Consider the following 18,794-nt stretch of genomic DNA (forward strand, 5'->3'; position numbering starts at 1 on the left):
GCTGTCTTTAGCATAGCCTCTGAGTCTCTAGCAGCTGCTTTACCATAGCCTCTGAGTCTCTAGCTGCTGTCTTTACCATAGCCTCTGAGTCTTTAGCTGCTGTCTTTACCATAGCCTCTGAGTCTTTAGCCGCTGTCTTTACCATAGCCTCTGAGTCTCTAGCAGCTGTCTTTACCATAGCCTCTGATTCTCTAGCAGCTGCTTTACCATAGCCTCTGAGTCTCTAGCAGCTGCTTTACCATAGCCTCTGAGTCTTTAGCTGCTGTCTTTACCATAGCCTCTGAGTCTCTAGCAGCTGCTTTACCATAGCCTCTGAGTCTTTAGCTGCTGTCTTTACCATAGCCTCTGAGTCTCTAGCAGCTACTTTACCATAGCCTCTGAGTCTTTAGCTGCTGTCTTTACCATAGCCTCTGAGTCTCTAGCAGCTGTCTTTACCATAGCCTCTGAGTCTCTAGCAGCTGCTTTACCATAGCCTCTGAGTCTCTAGCAGCTGCTTTACCATAGCCTCTGAGTCTCTAGCAGCTGTCTTTACCATAGCCTCCAAGTCTCTAAGAGCTGTCTTTACCTTAGCATCTGATTCTCTAGCAGCTGCTTTACCATAGCCTCTAATTCTTTAGCCGCTGTCTTTACCATAGCCTCTGAGTCTCTAAGAGCTGTCTTTACCATAGCCTCTGCTTCATTAGCAGCTGTCTTTACCATAGCCTCTGAGTCTCTAGCAGCTGCTTTACCATAGCCTCTGAGTCTCTAGCTGCTGTCTTTACCATAGCCTCTGAGTCTTTAGCTGCTGTCTTTACCATAGCCTCTGAGTCTTTAGCTGCTGTCTTTACCATAGCCTCTGAGTCTTTAGCCGCTGTCTTTACCATAGCCTCTGAGTCTCTAGCAGCTGTCTTTACCATAGCCTCTGATTCTCTAGCAGCTGCTTTACCATAGCCTCTGAGTCTCTAGCAGCTGCTTTACCATAGCCTCTGAGTCTTTAGCTGCTGTCTTTACCATAGCCTCTGAGTCTCTAGCAGCTGCTTTACCATAGCCTCTGAGTCTTTAGCTGCTGTCTTTACCATAGCCTCTGAGTCTCTAGCAGCTACTTTACCATAGCCTCTGATTCTCTAGCAGCTGCTTTACCATAGCTTCTGAGTCTCTAGCAGCTGCTTTACCATAGCCTCTCAGTCTCTACCAGCTGTCTTTACCATAGCCTCTGAGTCTCTAGCAATCTTTACCCTGGCTGGTACTGATAGTGCTGCTTTTTACAGACTTACTTATGCAATAATGCAGGAGAGGCTGTGCTAGGCCTTCAGTATAGTCATGGCTAAGCCGTGTGCTTGGCACTTGGACTATATTCAGGATAGAGTGCGGCCCCAAGTCTTTATTATTTTTGTAAAATTGATCTGCAGAGTTCGGAATTCAGAATAATAATAACTTTTAAAAATGTAAAAAAAAATAAGGCAAGACCAATCAAAATAGCATTTTTATCACTGGAAATATCACTATGCCACAGTATATTGTTCCTGTGTCTGGCAGTAGGTAGTGTGGTTTGGTCACCTTGGCTGTGTAACTCTTTGCTGATTGCTGCCTGCTTATACTAGTTAGAGTATTCAATAGATCATAATTTGACTAAATAAATAAAAAGCATATTCTAAGCCTTATCATTTAGCATTATTGTGAACGTGTTATAAGACTAAGAAGGAAGAAATGTCCCAATATTTGCTGTGGAAGCATCATTTTCAAAATCCTTCATGTGAGGATCGATTACATACTGGCTTCTCGAAATATTTCAGGAAATGCTTCTGAACTGAGACTAAAGGAGGGGGCAGCCCTGTGTGATTAAGCTGTTATTATCTGCTCAAACTGTCCGATCGATTGGAACAAAGCTGTTAACTTGCTACTCGCAAACAGCTGCTGCACACATCTGCTGACAATAAGTGTAATTATCAACATTAACGTTTACCTTCATTTGCATAGTTTAAAATAGACTGCTGCCGCCACTCATAACCTCGGCCAGTATACTGTGGTGGTGGTCATGGATAAAGAGCGTATGACATTTTTGGGGTGTGATGCTTTGACAGAGACACTGCATTAATATTTGGTCTGTGCAATGATAAGAATTGAAATCATACAAAGAGTAGGTCCTTTTTTGGGAGGGGACAACCCCACCCCATGCCTTTCATTAAACTGTGTGTGAATTTAACTGAATCTGCAGTATGTGGGATTGTCGGTTGAAACACAGCGATTGGGGGATTCTCTGGGCGTGGGTCACTTTGAGCTGATGCTGATTGGAGGCCTGGCAGAAAGGAGGAGTGTCCTGGCAGGAAGGAGGAGTGGCCTGGCAGGATGGAGGAAGAGCCTGGCGGGATTGAGGAGGGGCCTGGCGGGATTGAGGAGGAGCCTGGCGGGAAGGAGGAGGGGCCTGGTGGGAAGGAGGAGGGGCCTGGGAGGATGGAGGAGGGGCCTGGCGGGAAGGAGGAGGGGCCTGGTGGGAAGGAGGGAGGGGCCTGGCAGGAAGGAGGAGGGGCCTGGGAGGATGGAGGAGGGGCCTGGCAGGAAGGAGGAGGGGCCTGGGAGGATGGAGGAGGGGCCTGGCAGGATGGAGGAGGGGCCTGAAGATGTAGATACAGGTGCATGCTGTTCTATGTTAATTTATGCTATATTGGGAGTGAAATGGCAGTCTACAGGATCCATAGCTGGACCAGTCTCCCCCGGATGTTCCGTACAACAGCTGCACACTGCCGGGCAGCTTCGTCTCAGGCACTGCAATCACCATTTATGGCGTGTGGCTGGAGATGCCAACGAAACCGTCTCCTCTTCTTCCGCTTTTGTGGAGCCCATTACTGGAGACAGACTGCCAAAGACTGCCAAAGGCTGCCAGAATGTATGAGGTTAAGAGTTGGAGTACTGCGCAATAGACATGCACTTTTCAAACATTTACTTTGTTGTTCTCTATGCTTAATGGATTCGAGCAGTTGAATAGATGAAAAAATAAAGATGTAAAATTTTGCTCCAAAACTGTCACTTTATAATATATAATATTTATAAAGAAATATAGCATTTTTGGAGATACAAAGAGCCGTTTAAGCTGATTCAAAGCCTCTTTCATCAGGGTGGGAAAACATGGTAAAAACCGGTAAACTGGTAAACAGTGATAAAGGATGACTTCCTGCTATAAAAGGATAAAATGGTGAAGTCAAAGACAGTCACGTCAGGATAATTAATCTGAAATCAGTCTCTGGCAGAGAGACTCGTCACTTTTTTGTAGAGTTCTTCTAAGAAACTTTGGAGTGTGCATTTAATTAAGACGATGTTCTGGACACTTACCTAGGAAACATCTGAGCCATTTGGACTTGGCAGAAGCAAATTGCGTGACTTTACTGAAAACCTTCGCCCTGAATGAAATCCAGTGGCAGCATATTCTGAGAAATCACTTTAACCAAAAGCTCAGTTGTTTTTTTTGTTTGTTTTTTTTTTGTCTGTTCTCTGTGGTAACCAGGGGGGGGGGTTAACCCAAACATACAAATGCACACAGAAGAGGATTAGAGGATTACTGGGAAACTGGCAGTGGCTATTTGTGATGGTTTGCCTTTATGGTTCAGTTGTGTGTAGTGGTGGTTTCGTGGTATGCCAGATTTGAAGGCCGGTCTTATTGAGATGTCTAAGATACAGTGCTTCTTTTCAGGTAAGCTAAGACCCCTTTACACCTCTTATGCTCTTGACCAGGGGTTTTCAACCAGATCCAGGTACCTCCACCCAGGTTGAAAGTGATCACGTGTCTCCCCATCATTAGGTAAAAAGGGTTATTTAAAATAAAAATAAAAAAAGGTTTTATATGTTGAAATGTTTTCCAAAATCTAAAGTGCCGTGCATAATTTGGACAGTGATACAATTTTGTTGTTTTGGATCTGTACTCTTGCATATTAGATTTGAAATAAAACAATGGATATGAGGTTACGAGTGCAACCTGTCAGCTCTACTTTGAGGGTATTTACATATCTGGTGACCCATGTAATAATTACAGCCCTTTGTGTACATAGTCTCCCCGTTTTTGATGAGCAAACATAATTGGGCAGTTGGGTGGTCAGCTGTTTCTTTGCCAGCTGTGTGTCTTTGCATCATTATTTCATGCACAAGAAAGCTAACCAAAGCTCTAGAGTAGATTCTAGGTGTGGAATCTGCATCTGGAGTCTGTTGATGTTTTCTCTCAACATGCAACGGTCAATGCCAGTTAAGCAGGCCATCGTGAGGCTGAAAAATCTGAATAAATCAATCAGAATCATGGCCAAAACATTGGGTCGAAATCAACTGGTACATTGCTAGGAAGCAAGAATGCACCGGTGAGCTCAGCAATGGCGAATTACCTGGTAAACCACAGAAGACCTCTGTGTTGGGTGACTTCAGTGAAGAAAACCTCCTTTTCAAGTGTCAAACAGAACAAGAATACTCAACAGGAGGTAAGCATAGATGCATGAAAAAGTACCACAGAGAGAAGACTTCACCAGAAAAATCTCAGATGGTTCATCACAAGATGCAATGGTAAGCCTCGGGAACAGAATAGCCAGGTTAGATTTTGCTGAAGAAGTACATAAAAAAAGAATAAAAAATAAAAAGTTCTGGAAGTCTTATGGAAAAATGAGATTAGTATTAACCTGTACCAAAGTGATGGAACAAGAGAAGTTATGGATAAAGGAAAAGTAGGAAAGGAGAAATGCCCCAGAAACTAGCAGGAGCTGAAGGTGGCTATAGTGCAGGCCAGGCAGAGCATCACCAGGGAAGATACCCAGTGTCTGGTGATGTCTATGGGTCGCAGACTTCAGGCAGTAATCGAATGCAAAAGATTTGTGACCAAGTACTAAATATGATGACTTTGAGATTATACTCAATTGTCCAGTTACTTTTGGTCAATTAAAATGGGGGGGGGGGGGGCTGTTTATAAACAGGGCTGTAATTCCTACATGGATCTCTGGATATGGATGTAAATGCCCTCAAATTAAGGCTAAGTCTACGGTGTGCTGTAGTGTACATTACATTACATTACATTACATTACAGGCATTTGGCAGACGCTCTTATCCAGAGCGACGTACAACAAAGTGTATAACCATAACCAGGAACAAGTATGACGAAAACCCTAGAGAGAAGTACCGGTCCAAGTACAGGGAACAACCGCATAGTTCAACTTGGACCCTGATGGTTAAACTGATTAACACTAACAACGAGAACGGCAACAACGCAATCTATGGAAAAATAAAAATAAATAAAAATACAATTAGTCGTACAGAACCAGAACAACAAAAATTGTATCACTGTCCAAATATTTACACACTGCACTGAACATATAGTCACTGCACATCAAGTCTGACCTTAACTCCCCTGCAGTATCTTCAAGGATCCCCAGTTGATCAGTGGATCCCCTGTTGAAACCAAGCATTTTTAACTAGACAGGCTAGCACGCCTTCAGCTAACCTGAAGTCCCGGAAGTAAGCCAGTACTGCGCATGTCGAGGGCAAAACAGTGGAGTTCCCTTTAAAGTGAAAGGGGAATATCAGACTTTTGAAGGCAAAATGAAACGTCCCTGATGGTATTTTGATGCTCGATTAATGTTATGTTACGTTTCATGTTACAAAATATGCACTTTTTAATAAATATTTTTACCCAAGACTTCTGGACCAAAACAACCATTGTTTCAGAAACTGCTGCATAATGAAATGTATGAGACCCAGGCTTTAGGCCTTCATCAGACCAACCTACTTCGAATCACATTAGACAGGCTGTCAAAGAAATGATGGATTGGTTGTGGGTGACGTGAGTTCCCCCTCATCACTGTAAAGCACTTTGAGCGACTTCATAGCCAAATATAGCATATTCCTTTCCTCCAATTGCAACTCTCTTGACCGCAAAGCAACAATGATGACTATTCAATCTTATTTGTGTGAGGAAACAAAATCTGTTAAATTAAGCACTTAGTAGCTGTAGAAGAGTTATAAGAGCAGATTGATAAAAGGATCAAAGAACTAGGATACTCTTGGAAACCCAACCCTTTTTTATAGACTTGTTTCCCTTAACATCAGAAAATGTTACCAACATAAAACTACAGTCTAAATTACCTTAATAGAAAATGTTACCAACTTAAAACTACCATTGATGTTTCATAGCAAATATTGTTAATATAGTGACACATTGCCTCTAAAACCGTAGGCAGCATATTTTGATGGCCTAATTTGCCCTATCAGAAAATCCTACCATTGGTCTTTTATAAGAAGGTCTTTTATACAGATTGCCCCCATAAAGTACATAAAAGCGCTAAAAGCAGCAAGGTTATGCTGCCCTGTTGTTTGAAACAGGTCCGACATGTATAAAGCAATGTAGGTACTAGCAGGCTGTCTGCGGTATAAGGCTAAACCGTGAACTCTCTTTGTGCAACCTAAAACGCTGGGTTTATCCCAAAATGTTCTTTCATGTATGCCTGCTTCATACAAAGCTGTGATGTGATTGGACGCGCTATGAAAGGTCTACTTCAAACAAGGTCGAAGTTCAAACGATTTGAACTTTGAGGATCGCAGCTCTTTAATGGTCTGACACCGCGTCAAGCGTTTTGACGCTTGTCGTGTGAAAGCAGCGTCACAAATCGTAGTTTACGGAAATGACATTCTGAATGTGAATCTGGCTGCTAAAAGCAGGAGATGTGCATTTTAAAACCTGCATGGAAAAGTGCCACCAGAATCACCCAGTGATAAAACAGAGATAACAAGCACAAAACCGTCCAGACCCACGGCGCACCTCCTGCGCATGCGTCATACAAAGGTCGTCCGTGAGTGAGTGACTGAGTGAGCGAGTGAGTGAGCGAGTGAGTGACTGACTGAGTGACTGACTGAGTGACTGAGTGAGTGACTGAGTGACTGAGTGAGTGAGTGAGTGAGAGAGAGTGAGAGAGAGTGAGAGAGAGTGAGAGAGTGAGAGAGTGAGAGAGTGAGAGAGTGAGAGAGTGAGAGAGAGAGTGAGAGAGTGAGAGAGTGAGAGAGAGAGAGAGAGTGAGAGACCACAATTTGTGGCGCATAGCCCATGGCGGCGTCCTGCGACGCGCCGTAGGAAAAGTTTAAATGTATATTTCCTTACGTCTCACATAGCTACAGAGCCTGGGGTCAAAGTGACCTTACACAACACCTTTGTATACAAAGTTGGGACAGGACATTTGAAAACTGCATTGCATTTAGTGCATGTTTTTAATCCCACCAAATTAGGAAAAATCATATAAAATGGGGGGGAAAAATTTCTTAAACTGGTTTTTAAGAGACATCAAACACTGAATGTGGTTAAATTGACCCCAGTCTTAATAGTCGGGTTACAAATCTATTGAAGTATCTGAAAGTGGCAACTATTTCTGTTTTCTGCTCTTGATAATATACTTTATTGCAACATACTGTAGTATATTCCATTTTTGTAGGGGTATAAATTGGCGAAGGTTCACCGGGATCGTTTGTAAATAGAAGTGCCCTTTGACAGAAAGGAGGGTAAACAACCAAGGCCCCGTGAGGTTTCTTGGTTTCTTGGTCTGCAAACAACCCCCTGGCATAAAGTGCACTCCTCTCTGAAAGTCCGCTCACCAGGGTCCAGGCATTCCGGGGGGGTGGGGGTGGGGTTGGGGGTGGGTCGCACTGTCCTCTGTGCTAAGTGGTGCTGTTGAATTGCGATTGTTTGACAAAGTTGGGACAAAGGTGAGAAAATGAAAAATTCTGGAAAGCTCTCTTGGGTAAGGAGCAGAGCTTTCGTAACTAGGATGGGAAGTAAGGACCTCAGGGTTTATGTTCTGCAATGTGGACAACTCCTGTCACAGACAAGCAAGGCATACATTTGCATCCTTTGGATCCTCAAACTATCCTGAAAGGTGCCTCAGCAATGCAATCTGTGTATAAGTCAGGGCACGTGCTGCTTCTTATAGCATTATTATGCTATTCATTATTTGATGTTAGAGATGTTGGAGAGATGTTATCATAGCCCATGTTTGCAGTGGAAATATGTCCTAAAAATTATCTAAAGGGAACAAACTATTTTAAAGCCATGTAATCAACGTTGACTGCCCGGGGTTAAATATATGTCATTTGACAGGAATGCAACCTCTGCTCAGAGGATTAATTTCATACAATGTGCCCCTGATGCCTAAACCAATGAACGAGACAGCCTGCTGAGGAAAGTAATTATTATTTTTTTTATATAATCAAGAATCTGTTCAGTTTCATTCACTAGTGTGTGCGTGTGTGTGTGTGTGTGTGTGTGTGTGTATGAGAGAGACAGACTTTGGTCAAATACAGATACTAATCAAATAATTTTCATTTAAAATATTTGTTTTGTGTATTTCAGTTATTTGCAAATAAACCAGGGAATGTCAGTTCTTTCAGGTATGTGTAAATAATTAATAAATGGAACAACTGATTGAATCAAATGCTATTTTAAAGATATTAATAGAAAATTATACAGAACAAACATTTGTCCAAGTACTTAAAAAACAGAAAATACTTAAAATACTTTGTAAATACTATTTTTTGAAAGTTTATATATTTCATGAGATGAGTGTCTCCAAACTAGCCATTAATTCCCCTTTCTTCTGTGTGCATTGATCACCTGACTCTATTCCCACTGAGAATCAGCAGCTTTGTGGGCTCCACCCTCTGTCAGTGGAGGGAATAGCATGTCTGGTAAACTGAGCGCTTGTGGCCGGGACACCAGTGTTCTCAGATTGCTCAACTCAGACATTCAGTGCTCCTGCAACCAAACTGTCAGTTGAAACAACAGACCATGTGTTCTAGCTGTATTAGTAGATGATTCACGAAAGCTGTGCCAAATATGGAGTTTCTAAGTGCCACCATTATCGCAGAGGTCATCCATTTAACGAGCACCCCCTCCCTGCTGTCTCTGCAACTACACCCCCCAAGCATTGGCACGACAGACAATAGCATCTATCAATAGCGTCTATCTGAGAGTTCATAAAAATATTCTTTCACCACCAATTTTTGTTTTGTCCTAGCAATAAGATAAAGCCAGCAATAGCCAAAAGGTATGCCAACACAGCGGTGATCAACACTGTTCCCTGAATAGCTAAATAAACAAGATTAATTCTTGTGTAATTATAGCACATCATTCTGCTATCAATATCTGTGACTAAATATGTAATAAATATACAAACTTACCATTGGTTTTACATGCAGAAAATGTCCTTTTTATGATTCAGTGGTCATTTATAAACATGCAAATAGAAAGCGGATGTAAGCGTTAACATTGGTCACACACAAAACCCCACTTGCTTTTATCTCTTTTCAGTTCATATGGGTTTGATTGAATAACTCTTTTATCCAGTAGAGGACAGTATAAGCTTTCCAGTGGTGTATGACGTATTTCATTGAGATTTTATAACGTCGATTGAGAGACCCATGCAACAGCATGAACGGTTGCTTCAGAGCTATGTGGCACAGTCAGCTGTAACATTACCCAGCAATATACAGGCACTTGTTGAGGAGTTATTTTTTTCTCCTTCAGTTTTGGTTTTTACTAATTTTGCCTACTTGTCAGCATGGCTGAAGCAGATTCTCCGCATGGACTTGGGGAGTAGGTCAGGAGAAAAGGAGGAAGCATGAAGTCTAGCAAGGATACGTATGAACATGGAGAGTATGCACCTTTTACTGCTTGTAACAATTAAATTATTTACATTGTGTCATATTTTTGATATTGTTATATTCATGTTGGACAAAAGAGACAACTGTTAGCCTTGGCTAACAATGCTCAGAATATTTGTATTGGTTGCTAAACTAATAGGCTTGGCTGTTGGTATAGGGGCATTATTGGCGTACCCTGGGCAGTGTTAGCATAGTGGTCTGCTTTGTTAGAAATCATGCCACTGAGCCACTTTCATGATGTTTGTGCTATTCTCTACTCGCATACTGTAGTGTAAGCATTCATAGGTGGCTCAGTCATGTCTTACGTTTGATGAACCGGTTTACAGTGAAGCTAGAACATGGCCAACATTTTTCTGATGGCGGAATATTATTTTAATGTATCCTTATTGCACATAATGTTTGGTTTTAGTATCTCCATAGGCTATACTTGTCATTTATGGCATGGGAAATACTCGTTCAAATGTACTGCGTGCTGATATGTGCAGGAGGATTGTAAAATTTCCCTTGGAGTGATCATAAATAGTAACATTTGTCTCTCAGGATTTCATGTCAAACTAAAGAACAACAAATTCATTTTTGCATTTTCACCAAGATAATTGCACGTGTGGCACTTTATTTCTACCTAAATTATGAATATGCATATGTAAATATTTTTAGTATTGTAAATGGTACAAGTGTCTTGCATCATTAAAGCCATTTTCTAAGCCGATGTGATGCTTGTGTCTGGAGTGATAAAACCTTAAATAGAACACTCCTTAAATGGGCGAGGATTGGTCAGTTTTGACATCTGCACAGCTACAAAATGGCTACAAAATGGACCTGCTTGAGTGCAGCAGTGTTGGGCGTGGTGTTATTGGAATGCAGTACTTTTCTGATGAGTATCTGTCTCCCCTAATTTTCCAGGGTACAAAATGATAATGCAACAATAAAAGGCTAAAGCCTGAAGAGACTAATGTGCAGTTACCCTATGGATATACCTAAGATGGTTAACATTAATAAAAGAGTATAACATAACTATTAATGTAACAGATACACAAAGAATGTAGAAAAATACAACAGTTCAAGTTAGGCATAAAACAAGCCCCTCTAACACATTCAGGTTCAATCAAGAACAATCAGTCAGGGGTCATCACAACACCACTTTTTCAGAGTTCAGAGGGGCAATAACCATGGGTATGAGTACAGCTGTTAATCACCACCCTGGGGTACCTGAAGACCGGAGGGAAGCATCCGGAATTAAGAGTTGAGGGATGAGTTCAGACGGGATTGAGTTGAGTTCAGACGGGATTGCTGTAAATGAATAGTTTCATGTTTTCATACTTTGATTGCAACATTATCATAGTTAACGATTCGTCTTTGTAGTAAGACATGAATTGACACTTTACCTATTTCTAAACACCAGGCCCCATCCCCCACCCCAAGGATGGGGATGAAAGTATATGGGGTTCCCAAGCAAATTCGCAATGGGGCGAAAGTCGAGATTGGTGGATCATAAAGAGGGTCCATTTTTTTTTCAAGTAGTAGCCTGCTTTTATGTAATTTACTGGCACTGGAATGTCTAAATGAGAACTTTTCCACTGTTTGTTAGGTAAGGAGTTTTTAGAAAAATGGCACATGTCGTGTTTGAAATTCTATTTACATACATTGAAATACTCGTTTTGAGCTGCTCCGGAAAATGCTTTCAGGTCATTGGAAATAATGCATTGACCTTTCCTAGCCTACAAAAAATAGATTGATTGCTTATGGCTCTGAGGGGGATTTTGGCAATTTCAATACCATCACAGTAGTATTAGAAGCTGTTGTTAGACAGTTATTGGATCATAAAAAACCATAATCATCAACACGGGATGTCAATATCAGCCTTCCTTTGGGGAAGGGGACCGCCTTGTTATTTCTTTTGTTATCTTTAGTGTTCTTCTGATAGTGCACGTGCCTGACGAGGCTTGAACGTTGCTTGGTTCTGCCGCAACTGTCCTGCTGTGCTTTTTGGGGTGTGGGACAGGAGAGGCGCTGGACAACGTGGAGCTCAGTCTGACAGAGAGCCCCCAAGTGAGGAAGCCCACCAAAGAGGGACCGTGGGGCGTGAAGGAGGTCGCCGTCAGGCATCACCTGATCGATCTGAAGACCAAGATGAGGACCAACAAAGTGGAGGACAGCAAAACACCCCGATTTGTGCTGGTGAGTGTCCTCCCCTCGTCACACTGGAGTGGCCTTCCCTAATCACACCTGAGTCTCCTTCCCCTAATCACACCTGAGTGGCCTTCCCTAATCACACCCGAGTGTCCTTCCCTAATCACACCCGAGTGTCCTCCCCTAATCACACCTAGGGTTGCAAAGGGTTGGTAAATTTTTGGAAATTTTGGAAGGGAAGTTAAGCTTGGGAATTTTACACAATTTCAATATAAAAATCTTACCTTTTAATAGTGAACTTATTTGGGGGGCGGAGAATACACATAAAAAAGCAATACTAGGTCTTATGGCATGTTTTGGTTAAGTATGCCCATTTAATTGAATTGTAACCATGCACTGCATTCAGCAGCGCACTCTACCATCACATGCTGATAATTTGCCAGCATCCCTTTAAATAGGAATTGAGTAAAATTACAACCCTCTGCATGCACAGTGCATTCTCCCATCACATGTGCAGCCCACATTACTGCCAACACTACCGCACTGTCTGAGCCAAAGGACTACATGCTTTCAGGTAAGTTTTGATTATATTACTGGAGTGAATATATTTTATATTTTTTATGATATTTCAGTTAACCGGCAGATAGTAGCATAATGCAAAGTGCACAGTTTATACCTTGTTATCACCTTCTGTTAGCTAGCTGTTACCATGTGATGTAGCTTGATTGAGCATGCTAATTGAGGAGTTTTAATTAATATATTTCCATTCATTCTTTATTGTAAAACATTTATTTTATAAATGAGTTGTTCACTTTAAACCCTAAGGCCTATTCTGACAGCGGTATTAATTCAATTTATCATTTAGTTTATATTCGCCAATGAAAATAATACATTTCGTCATGTTTTTGTTTACAAAAGTTAATTGTTATTTCGTTATGTTTCGTTTTCATCATGTTAAAAGGGGTCGTAACAAATATTTTTCGTTGACTAAATGAATGCTGTCTGATAAGTAGGCTATTTTTATCGCTGTGAAGCGGCATGGAGACGTCGTATAAATATTGGTAATTTTGGACACGCTGTTAGCTTCTCTTCAAAACTTTCTGTCTTTGGTCACGTAGTGTGCTGCCGACGTCACTTGGCACTACTCACGATATAGCCTACTGCTCGTCACTAGAACCGCGACCCAACTGACCCCTTGCGCAGTAAAATGGGACGTATTTTGTTAATGTTTATTCCACATGTCTGTCATTCTTTGACTTTTTCTAAAAACTTGCGCTTCAACTATCTATGTAAATAGAATTCTACAGCAACACTCAGAAGACTGTTTTTAGGGGTTTTTTTAGGTGTTAAGAGAAAAGTCTTTTTTTTGGAGGGGGGTCAATGGGAATTATGTCTGCTTATGATATGGTAAAAGGTTTGTTTCTATCTGCATATGGTAAATGCAGCCTGAGCCAATAGGGCTATATTTCCATTTTATTCCTGTTATTTCCTCTTAATTCCCATAAATTCCCGTTAATTCCCATGGAAAGTTTCCACCTTGAATATTCCCGGAATTTTTCAACCCTAATCACACCTGAGTGGCCTCCTCTAATCACACCTGAGTGACCTCCCCTAATCACACCTGAATGACCTCCCCTAATCACACCTGAGTGACCTCCCCCAATCACACCTGAGTGACATCCCCTCATCACACCTGAGTGTTCTCCCCTAATCACACCTGAGTGACCTCCCCCAATCACAATCTTAATTCCCATAAATTCCCGTTAATTCCCATGGAAAGTTTCCACCTTGAATATTCCCGGAATTTTTCAACCCTAATCACACCTGAGTGGCCTCCTCTAATCACACCTGAGTGACCTCCCCTAATCACACCTGAATGACCTCCCCTAATCACACCTGAGTGACCTCCCCCAATCACACCTGAGTGACATCCCCTCATCACACCTGAGTGTTCTCCCCTAATCACACCTGAGTGACCTCCCCCAATCACACCTGAGTGGCCTTCCCTAATCACACCTGAGTGTTCTCCCCCAATCACACCTGAGTGACCTCCTCTAATCACACCTGAGTGACCTCCCCTAATCACACCTGAGTGACCTCCTCTAATCACACCTGAGTGTTCTCCCCTAATCACACCTGAGTGACCTCCCCCAATCACACCTGAGTGGCCTTCCCTAATCAAACCTGAGTGTTCTCCCCTAATCACACCTGAGTGACCTCCTCTAATCACACCTGAGTGACCTCCCCTAATCACACCTGAGTGGCCTTCCCTAATCACACCTGAGTGACCTCCTCTAATCACACCTGAGTGGCATTCCCTAATCACACCTGAGTGACCTCCCCTAATCACACCTGAGTGACCTCCCCCAATCACACCCAAATGCTTTCCCCTAATCATACCTGAGTGGCCTTCCCTAATCACACCTGCGCTTTATGCTGGTGAGTGCGTTCCCCTGATCACAAATGAGTGGCCTCCCCTATCACACCTGAGTATCCTTCCCCTAATCACACCTGGTGAGTGGCCCTCCCTAATCACACCTGAGTGGCCTTCCCTAATCACACCTGAATGTTCTCCCCTAATCACACCTGAGTGACCTCCCCTAATCACACCTGCAGTGAATGCCAACTCTGCTTGAACCTGAGCTCACTGGCATCGGTAAATAGGAAGTAGAATCTAGACAATGCATTGATGCAGTTAGCAGCAGAGGTTTCTGTGGACCTGGGCCTGTATCTAATCTTGTACGGCAGCGCCCTCTTCTGGTACAGACTACATACTGGCAGTTTGATTATTATGTGCTGACTGAGATAAAAACAGTCTGAGGCTTTGAATCCAGTTCACCATGTACAGCTTTTATCATAAAGTGCAGGACTGTTCTGCAGTGGGAAAAACTAAGCTCTGTTTTCTCTTTAATATTTAAAAAATTGTATTATGCAAAAAACTGTTTGACAGTTGCTTAATTAGCATTGCATATTTTTCTTTTACATTTTCATTTCTTAAACTATTTTTTTGTTGCTGTTTTCATTTTTTCCCCATTTGTTTTGATAATTCCCCGTGCTATATAACAGAGTATTTGTAAACACTGACTTTGAAGACCAGCCATTCTGCCTGCACACATTAGTGTTGCTCCAAAGTCCCGGAGAGGACAAAGATGCTTTTCAGCCGACACAACAATGATACACTTCTCCCATTTTCTCCCTCATTTAACTCTCACTAAAACAGTCTCTAAACCCAAAAAAGAACAAAAGCTCAGCAAATTGACGTTCAATGAGACCATTAACAATCATCAGCCGCGCAACGTCGGAGAGTGTGAGGGCATGTGGGGGGGAGGGGGGTGGGGAGGGGGGGAGGGGGGGGGGGGCTGATCGCTTTGGTTTGGCGGCGCTTCGGAGCCGGTTCTGAACCCCTGCCTGTTCCACGCTCAGCAGAGTCAGTGCCAACAGGAGCTGGACCGGGTCCTGGAGAGGATCTCCAAGATGCCCTTCAGCGAAAACAGGGGCCCCCTGGAGGACCTGTACGCCATGCACATCCCCAACTGCGACAAGAGGGGGCAGTACAACATGAAGCAGGTGAGCTTCTCGCAGGGCGAGACTGAGGTGAGCTTCCCCGGCTGCCTGAAACAGGCGTGCGGCAGGGCGAGACTGAGGTGAGCTTCCCCGGCTGCCTGAAACAGGCGTGCGGCAGGGCGAGACTGAGGTGAGCTTCCCCGGCTGCCTGAAACAGGCGTGCGGCAGGGCGAGACTGAGGTGAGGCCGCCGAGGCGCTTACAGTCGCTGCTGGTGTGAGGCAGAGCAGATGGGACGACTGTTGGGCAGCAGAACAGCAGGTGAAGGTTGGGAGGAGGGGGGGGAGAGAGAGAAGCAGGGTTTATTTCTTGACAAATAAAAAACAGTGAGAGATAAGGCTGTTGTGCCAACACAGAACAGGAAGCAACTCGGGAGCCTTGGCTTACACGACAGTAAAAAAAAAAAAAGCTGATAAGGATATTTTGAGACTGAATGGCAGCATCAGTCAGATTATTTTTGTTGGCTATAAATTCTCCTCGACAGCAGCTAGACGCAGTCATTTTTTAAACGGTCGAAACGGCGACACGGTATCTGTGTCCTGGAAGGGCCGCGAGTTCCCAGCGTGGAGGACCGAGCACGGACAAAACCCCCAGAGCGAGGGCAAGGGGCCGATTGTTTCGACGCGGGGGCGGGGTTCCCAGGGTTTCCGAGCACTGTACCTCCGCGCCCCCCGGCTTTGTCATCGCGCTCTGCCTCCTGTAAATCCTCTAACTGCCACTTTTTTGTTCTTTCTCATTGAAGGAAAAAATCGAAAGTCTTGTTTTGCCTCCCCTGTTTTGGTCCCGCGAGCGCTTGTGCCCTGTTCAATTGTGACCTCATTTTGGGGAGCGCTCAGCGGGGGGGGGGGGGGGGGGGGGGGCCGAGTCTGACTGTGGCAAATGAACCACGGAGGGGTTGTTGTTGGAGTTGCCCCCCCCCCCGTCCCCCCCCGTCCCCCGCTCCCCCACCCCTCCCTCGCTCCCAACTGTAACCCTGGTGTCCTGCTCTCCTGTTGCAGTGCAAGATGTCCGTGCACGGGCAGCGCGGGGAGTGCTGGTGCGTCAACCCCCACACCGGCAGGCAGATCCCCACGTCTCCCATAGTGAGGGGGGACCCCAACTGCAGCCAGTACCTCAACAGCCCCGAGGCGGAGGCCCCCACCGCCTCCCAAAAATAGCGGCGCCCCCCGACCTTCCGACGAAACGGAGGAAGAAGAGGAGGTCCCGCGTCTCAAAAGCCAAGAGAGTAACATAGGAGAACCAGTTATGAAACAGTTAAGCTAAATTCTGAATGTGCGCGAGCGTGTGCGTGCGTGCGTGCGTGTGTGTGTGTGTGTGTGTGTGTGTGGGTATGTGATAATATGTGCATGTGTATGCGTGTGTGTGTCTGACGCTGTGTGTGTGTCCGTCTGTCTGTTTTTGTGCGTGCGTGTTTGCGTGTAGATTTGTTCCACGTAAAATGCAGTCGATCCTCAGTGACATTGTGAGAGAAGTGAATCCATCAGTGTGTTTTAGGTGCAATCAAAGCTAAATTGCAAGTACCAAACAGACCACATATGGGAAAATAAAAGGAAACTATCACGGATGAAGCTCGTCTGTCATTCACAGATTTCGGTTTTGTGTTGAACCAGAACAAACAGGCGTGGGGCGGGGCTGCCGTTATCTCCCTTCTTTTCATTGGCTGTGTGCTGTGCATGACATGGAGGTCTGCGTTGCTGTGTCTGGCTGTGTGGGCATTCCAGGCAGACTGGCCTTGCATTTGACTAGCTGCCGCTGTTCCAGCCAAGTCTCATACCTATTTATTCTACTTTTCAGCTCCGTGACCACGTGCTGTACGCTAACTAATCCTGCTGTGTTTTTATTTTCCTTCTTCTCGCTTAAAATGTCTTTTTTGAAACGCCTTTTTTGGGGGTCCTTTCCCTGGTTTCTCTTTCTGTGAAATATCGTTGTTTTTCCGTTGATCTTTCACTGTGACTCCTCACGCATCACTTCCCTTGAGTCCAAAGGCACCCTGCCGGCTCTGCTGTCAGCATGTCTCTCTCCCTCCCTCTTTCCCTCCGTCTCTCTCTATCTATATCTCTCTCTCTCTCCCCCTCTCCCTCCCTGTCTCTGTCTCTCTCCCCCTCTCCCTCCCTGTCTCTTTGTATCCCTTCCTCTCTCATCCCTCTCCTTCTGTGTCTCTCTCTTTCTGTCTCTCCCTCCCTCTTTCTCCCTCTCTTCCTCCCTCTCTCTATCTCTCCCCCCTCCCTCCCTCCCTCCCTCCAGTGTGTCTGTATTAGTGTGCTCCTCTCTCAGGCATGGAGAGGGTGCAGTTGTCAGAGAAATGCATGGTGGCTGAATGACCCCTGTTCTTCATTCCTCCTCCTCCTGACCCCACACCCAGTCACATGGCAGAATAGGTGGGGTGGGGGGGAGGGAGGGGTGCTGGACTGTTTTGGAGGGGGGGGGGGTTACTAATGAAGTGCTGACAGAGGGTGAGTTTAGGATCAGGGTCTGACATTGACTGATGGGATCTTAAGTGAGTTTGACTATATATAAACATAGGTTCAGAAATATATGCCTGCTATTTTGTGTAGTGGCCGAGAGTCCAAATGCTCTGGATATCCCAGTGTAGCTCGGCCTAAGCCAATCAGCATTTGCATATTCCAGTGTAGCTCAGCTTAAGCCAATCAGCATTCACATATCCCAGTGTAGCTCGGCCTAAGCCAATCAGCATTCGCATATCCCAGTGTAGCTCGGCCTAAGCCAATCAGCATTCACATATCCCAGTGTAGCTCGGCCTAAGCCAATCAGCTTTCACATATCCCAGTGTAGCTTTGCCTAAGCCAGTCAGCATTCGGATATCCTAGTGTTACTCGGCCTAAGCCAATCAGCAGTCGGATATCCCAGTGTAGCTTGGGCTAAGCCAATCAGCATTCGGATATCCCAGTGTAGCTCAGGCTAAGCCAATCAGCAGTCGGATATCCCAGTGTAGCTTGGGCTAAGCCAATCAGCATTCGGATATCCCAGTGTTGCTTGGCCTAAGCCAGGCAGCATTCGGAAATCCTAGTGTAGCTCGTCCTAAGCCAATCAGCATTCGGATATCCCAGTATAGATTGGCCTAAGCCAATCAGCATTTGCATTTCCCAGTGGTGCTCAGGCTAAGCCAATCAGCATTTGGATATCCCAGTATAGCTTGGCCTAAGCCAGTCAGCATTCGGATATCCTAGTGTAGCTCGGCCTAATCCAATCAGCATTTGCATTTCCCAGTGGTGCTCAGGCTAAGCCAATCAGCATTTGGATATCCCAGTATAGCTTGGCTTAAGCCAGTCAGCATTCGGATATCCTAGTGTAGCTCGGACGAAGCCAATCAGCATTTGGATATCGCAGTGTAGCTCGGCCTAAGCCAATCAGGGCCTGAAGCTCTTGGAAGTGGCCTGTAGTATGAACAAGTTTGGCTGTGTTTATTCACCAACAGATTTCCCACATGGGCTA

The 18,794-nt window shown here is 44.4% G+C and overlaps 1 protein-coding gene across 2 annotated transcripts in view; it reads left to right on the forward strand.

Moving 5' to 3' along the window:
- LOC118214600 (insulin-like growth factor-binding protein 2-A) overlaps positions 1 to 16,906 on the forward strand; it is a 29,005-nt gene extending 12,099 nt beyond the window's left edge. The window contains exons 2-4 of one of the 2 annotated variants that reach the window (XM_035394688.1): positions 11,651 to 11,826; positions 15,202 to 15,345; positions 16,340 to 16,906. In XM_035394688.1, the coding sequence (XP_035250579.1) occupies positions 11,651 to 11,826; positions 15,202 to 15,345; positions 16,340 to 16,498 (479 nt within the window). In that variant the 3' untranslated portion in view covers positions 16,499 to 16,906. The remainder of the gene's footprint in view (positions 1 to 11,650; positions 11,827 to 15,201; positions 15,346 to 16,339) is intronic. The other variant, XM_035394689.1, reaches the window with a different exon arrangement.
- Positions 16,907 to 18,794: the final 1,888 nt, after the last annotated feature.

Source organism: Anguilla anguilla, chromosome 15, assembly GCF_013347855.1.
Source record: "Anguilla anguilla isolate fAngAng1 chromosome 15, fAngAng1.pri, whole genome shotgun sequence".
NCBI classification, from domain to species: Eukaryota; Metazoa; Chordata; class Actinopteri; order Anguilliformes; family Anguillidae; genus Anguilla; species Anguilla anguilla.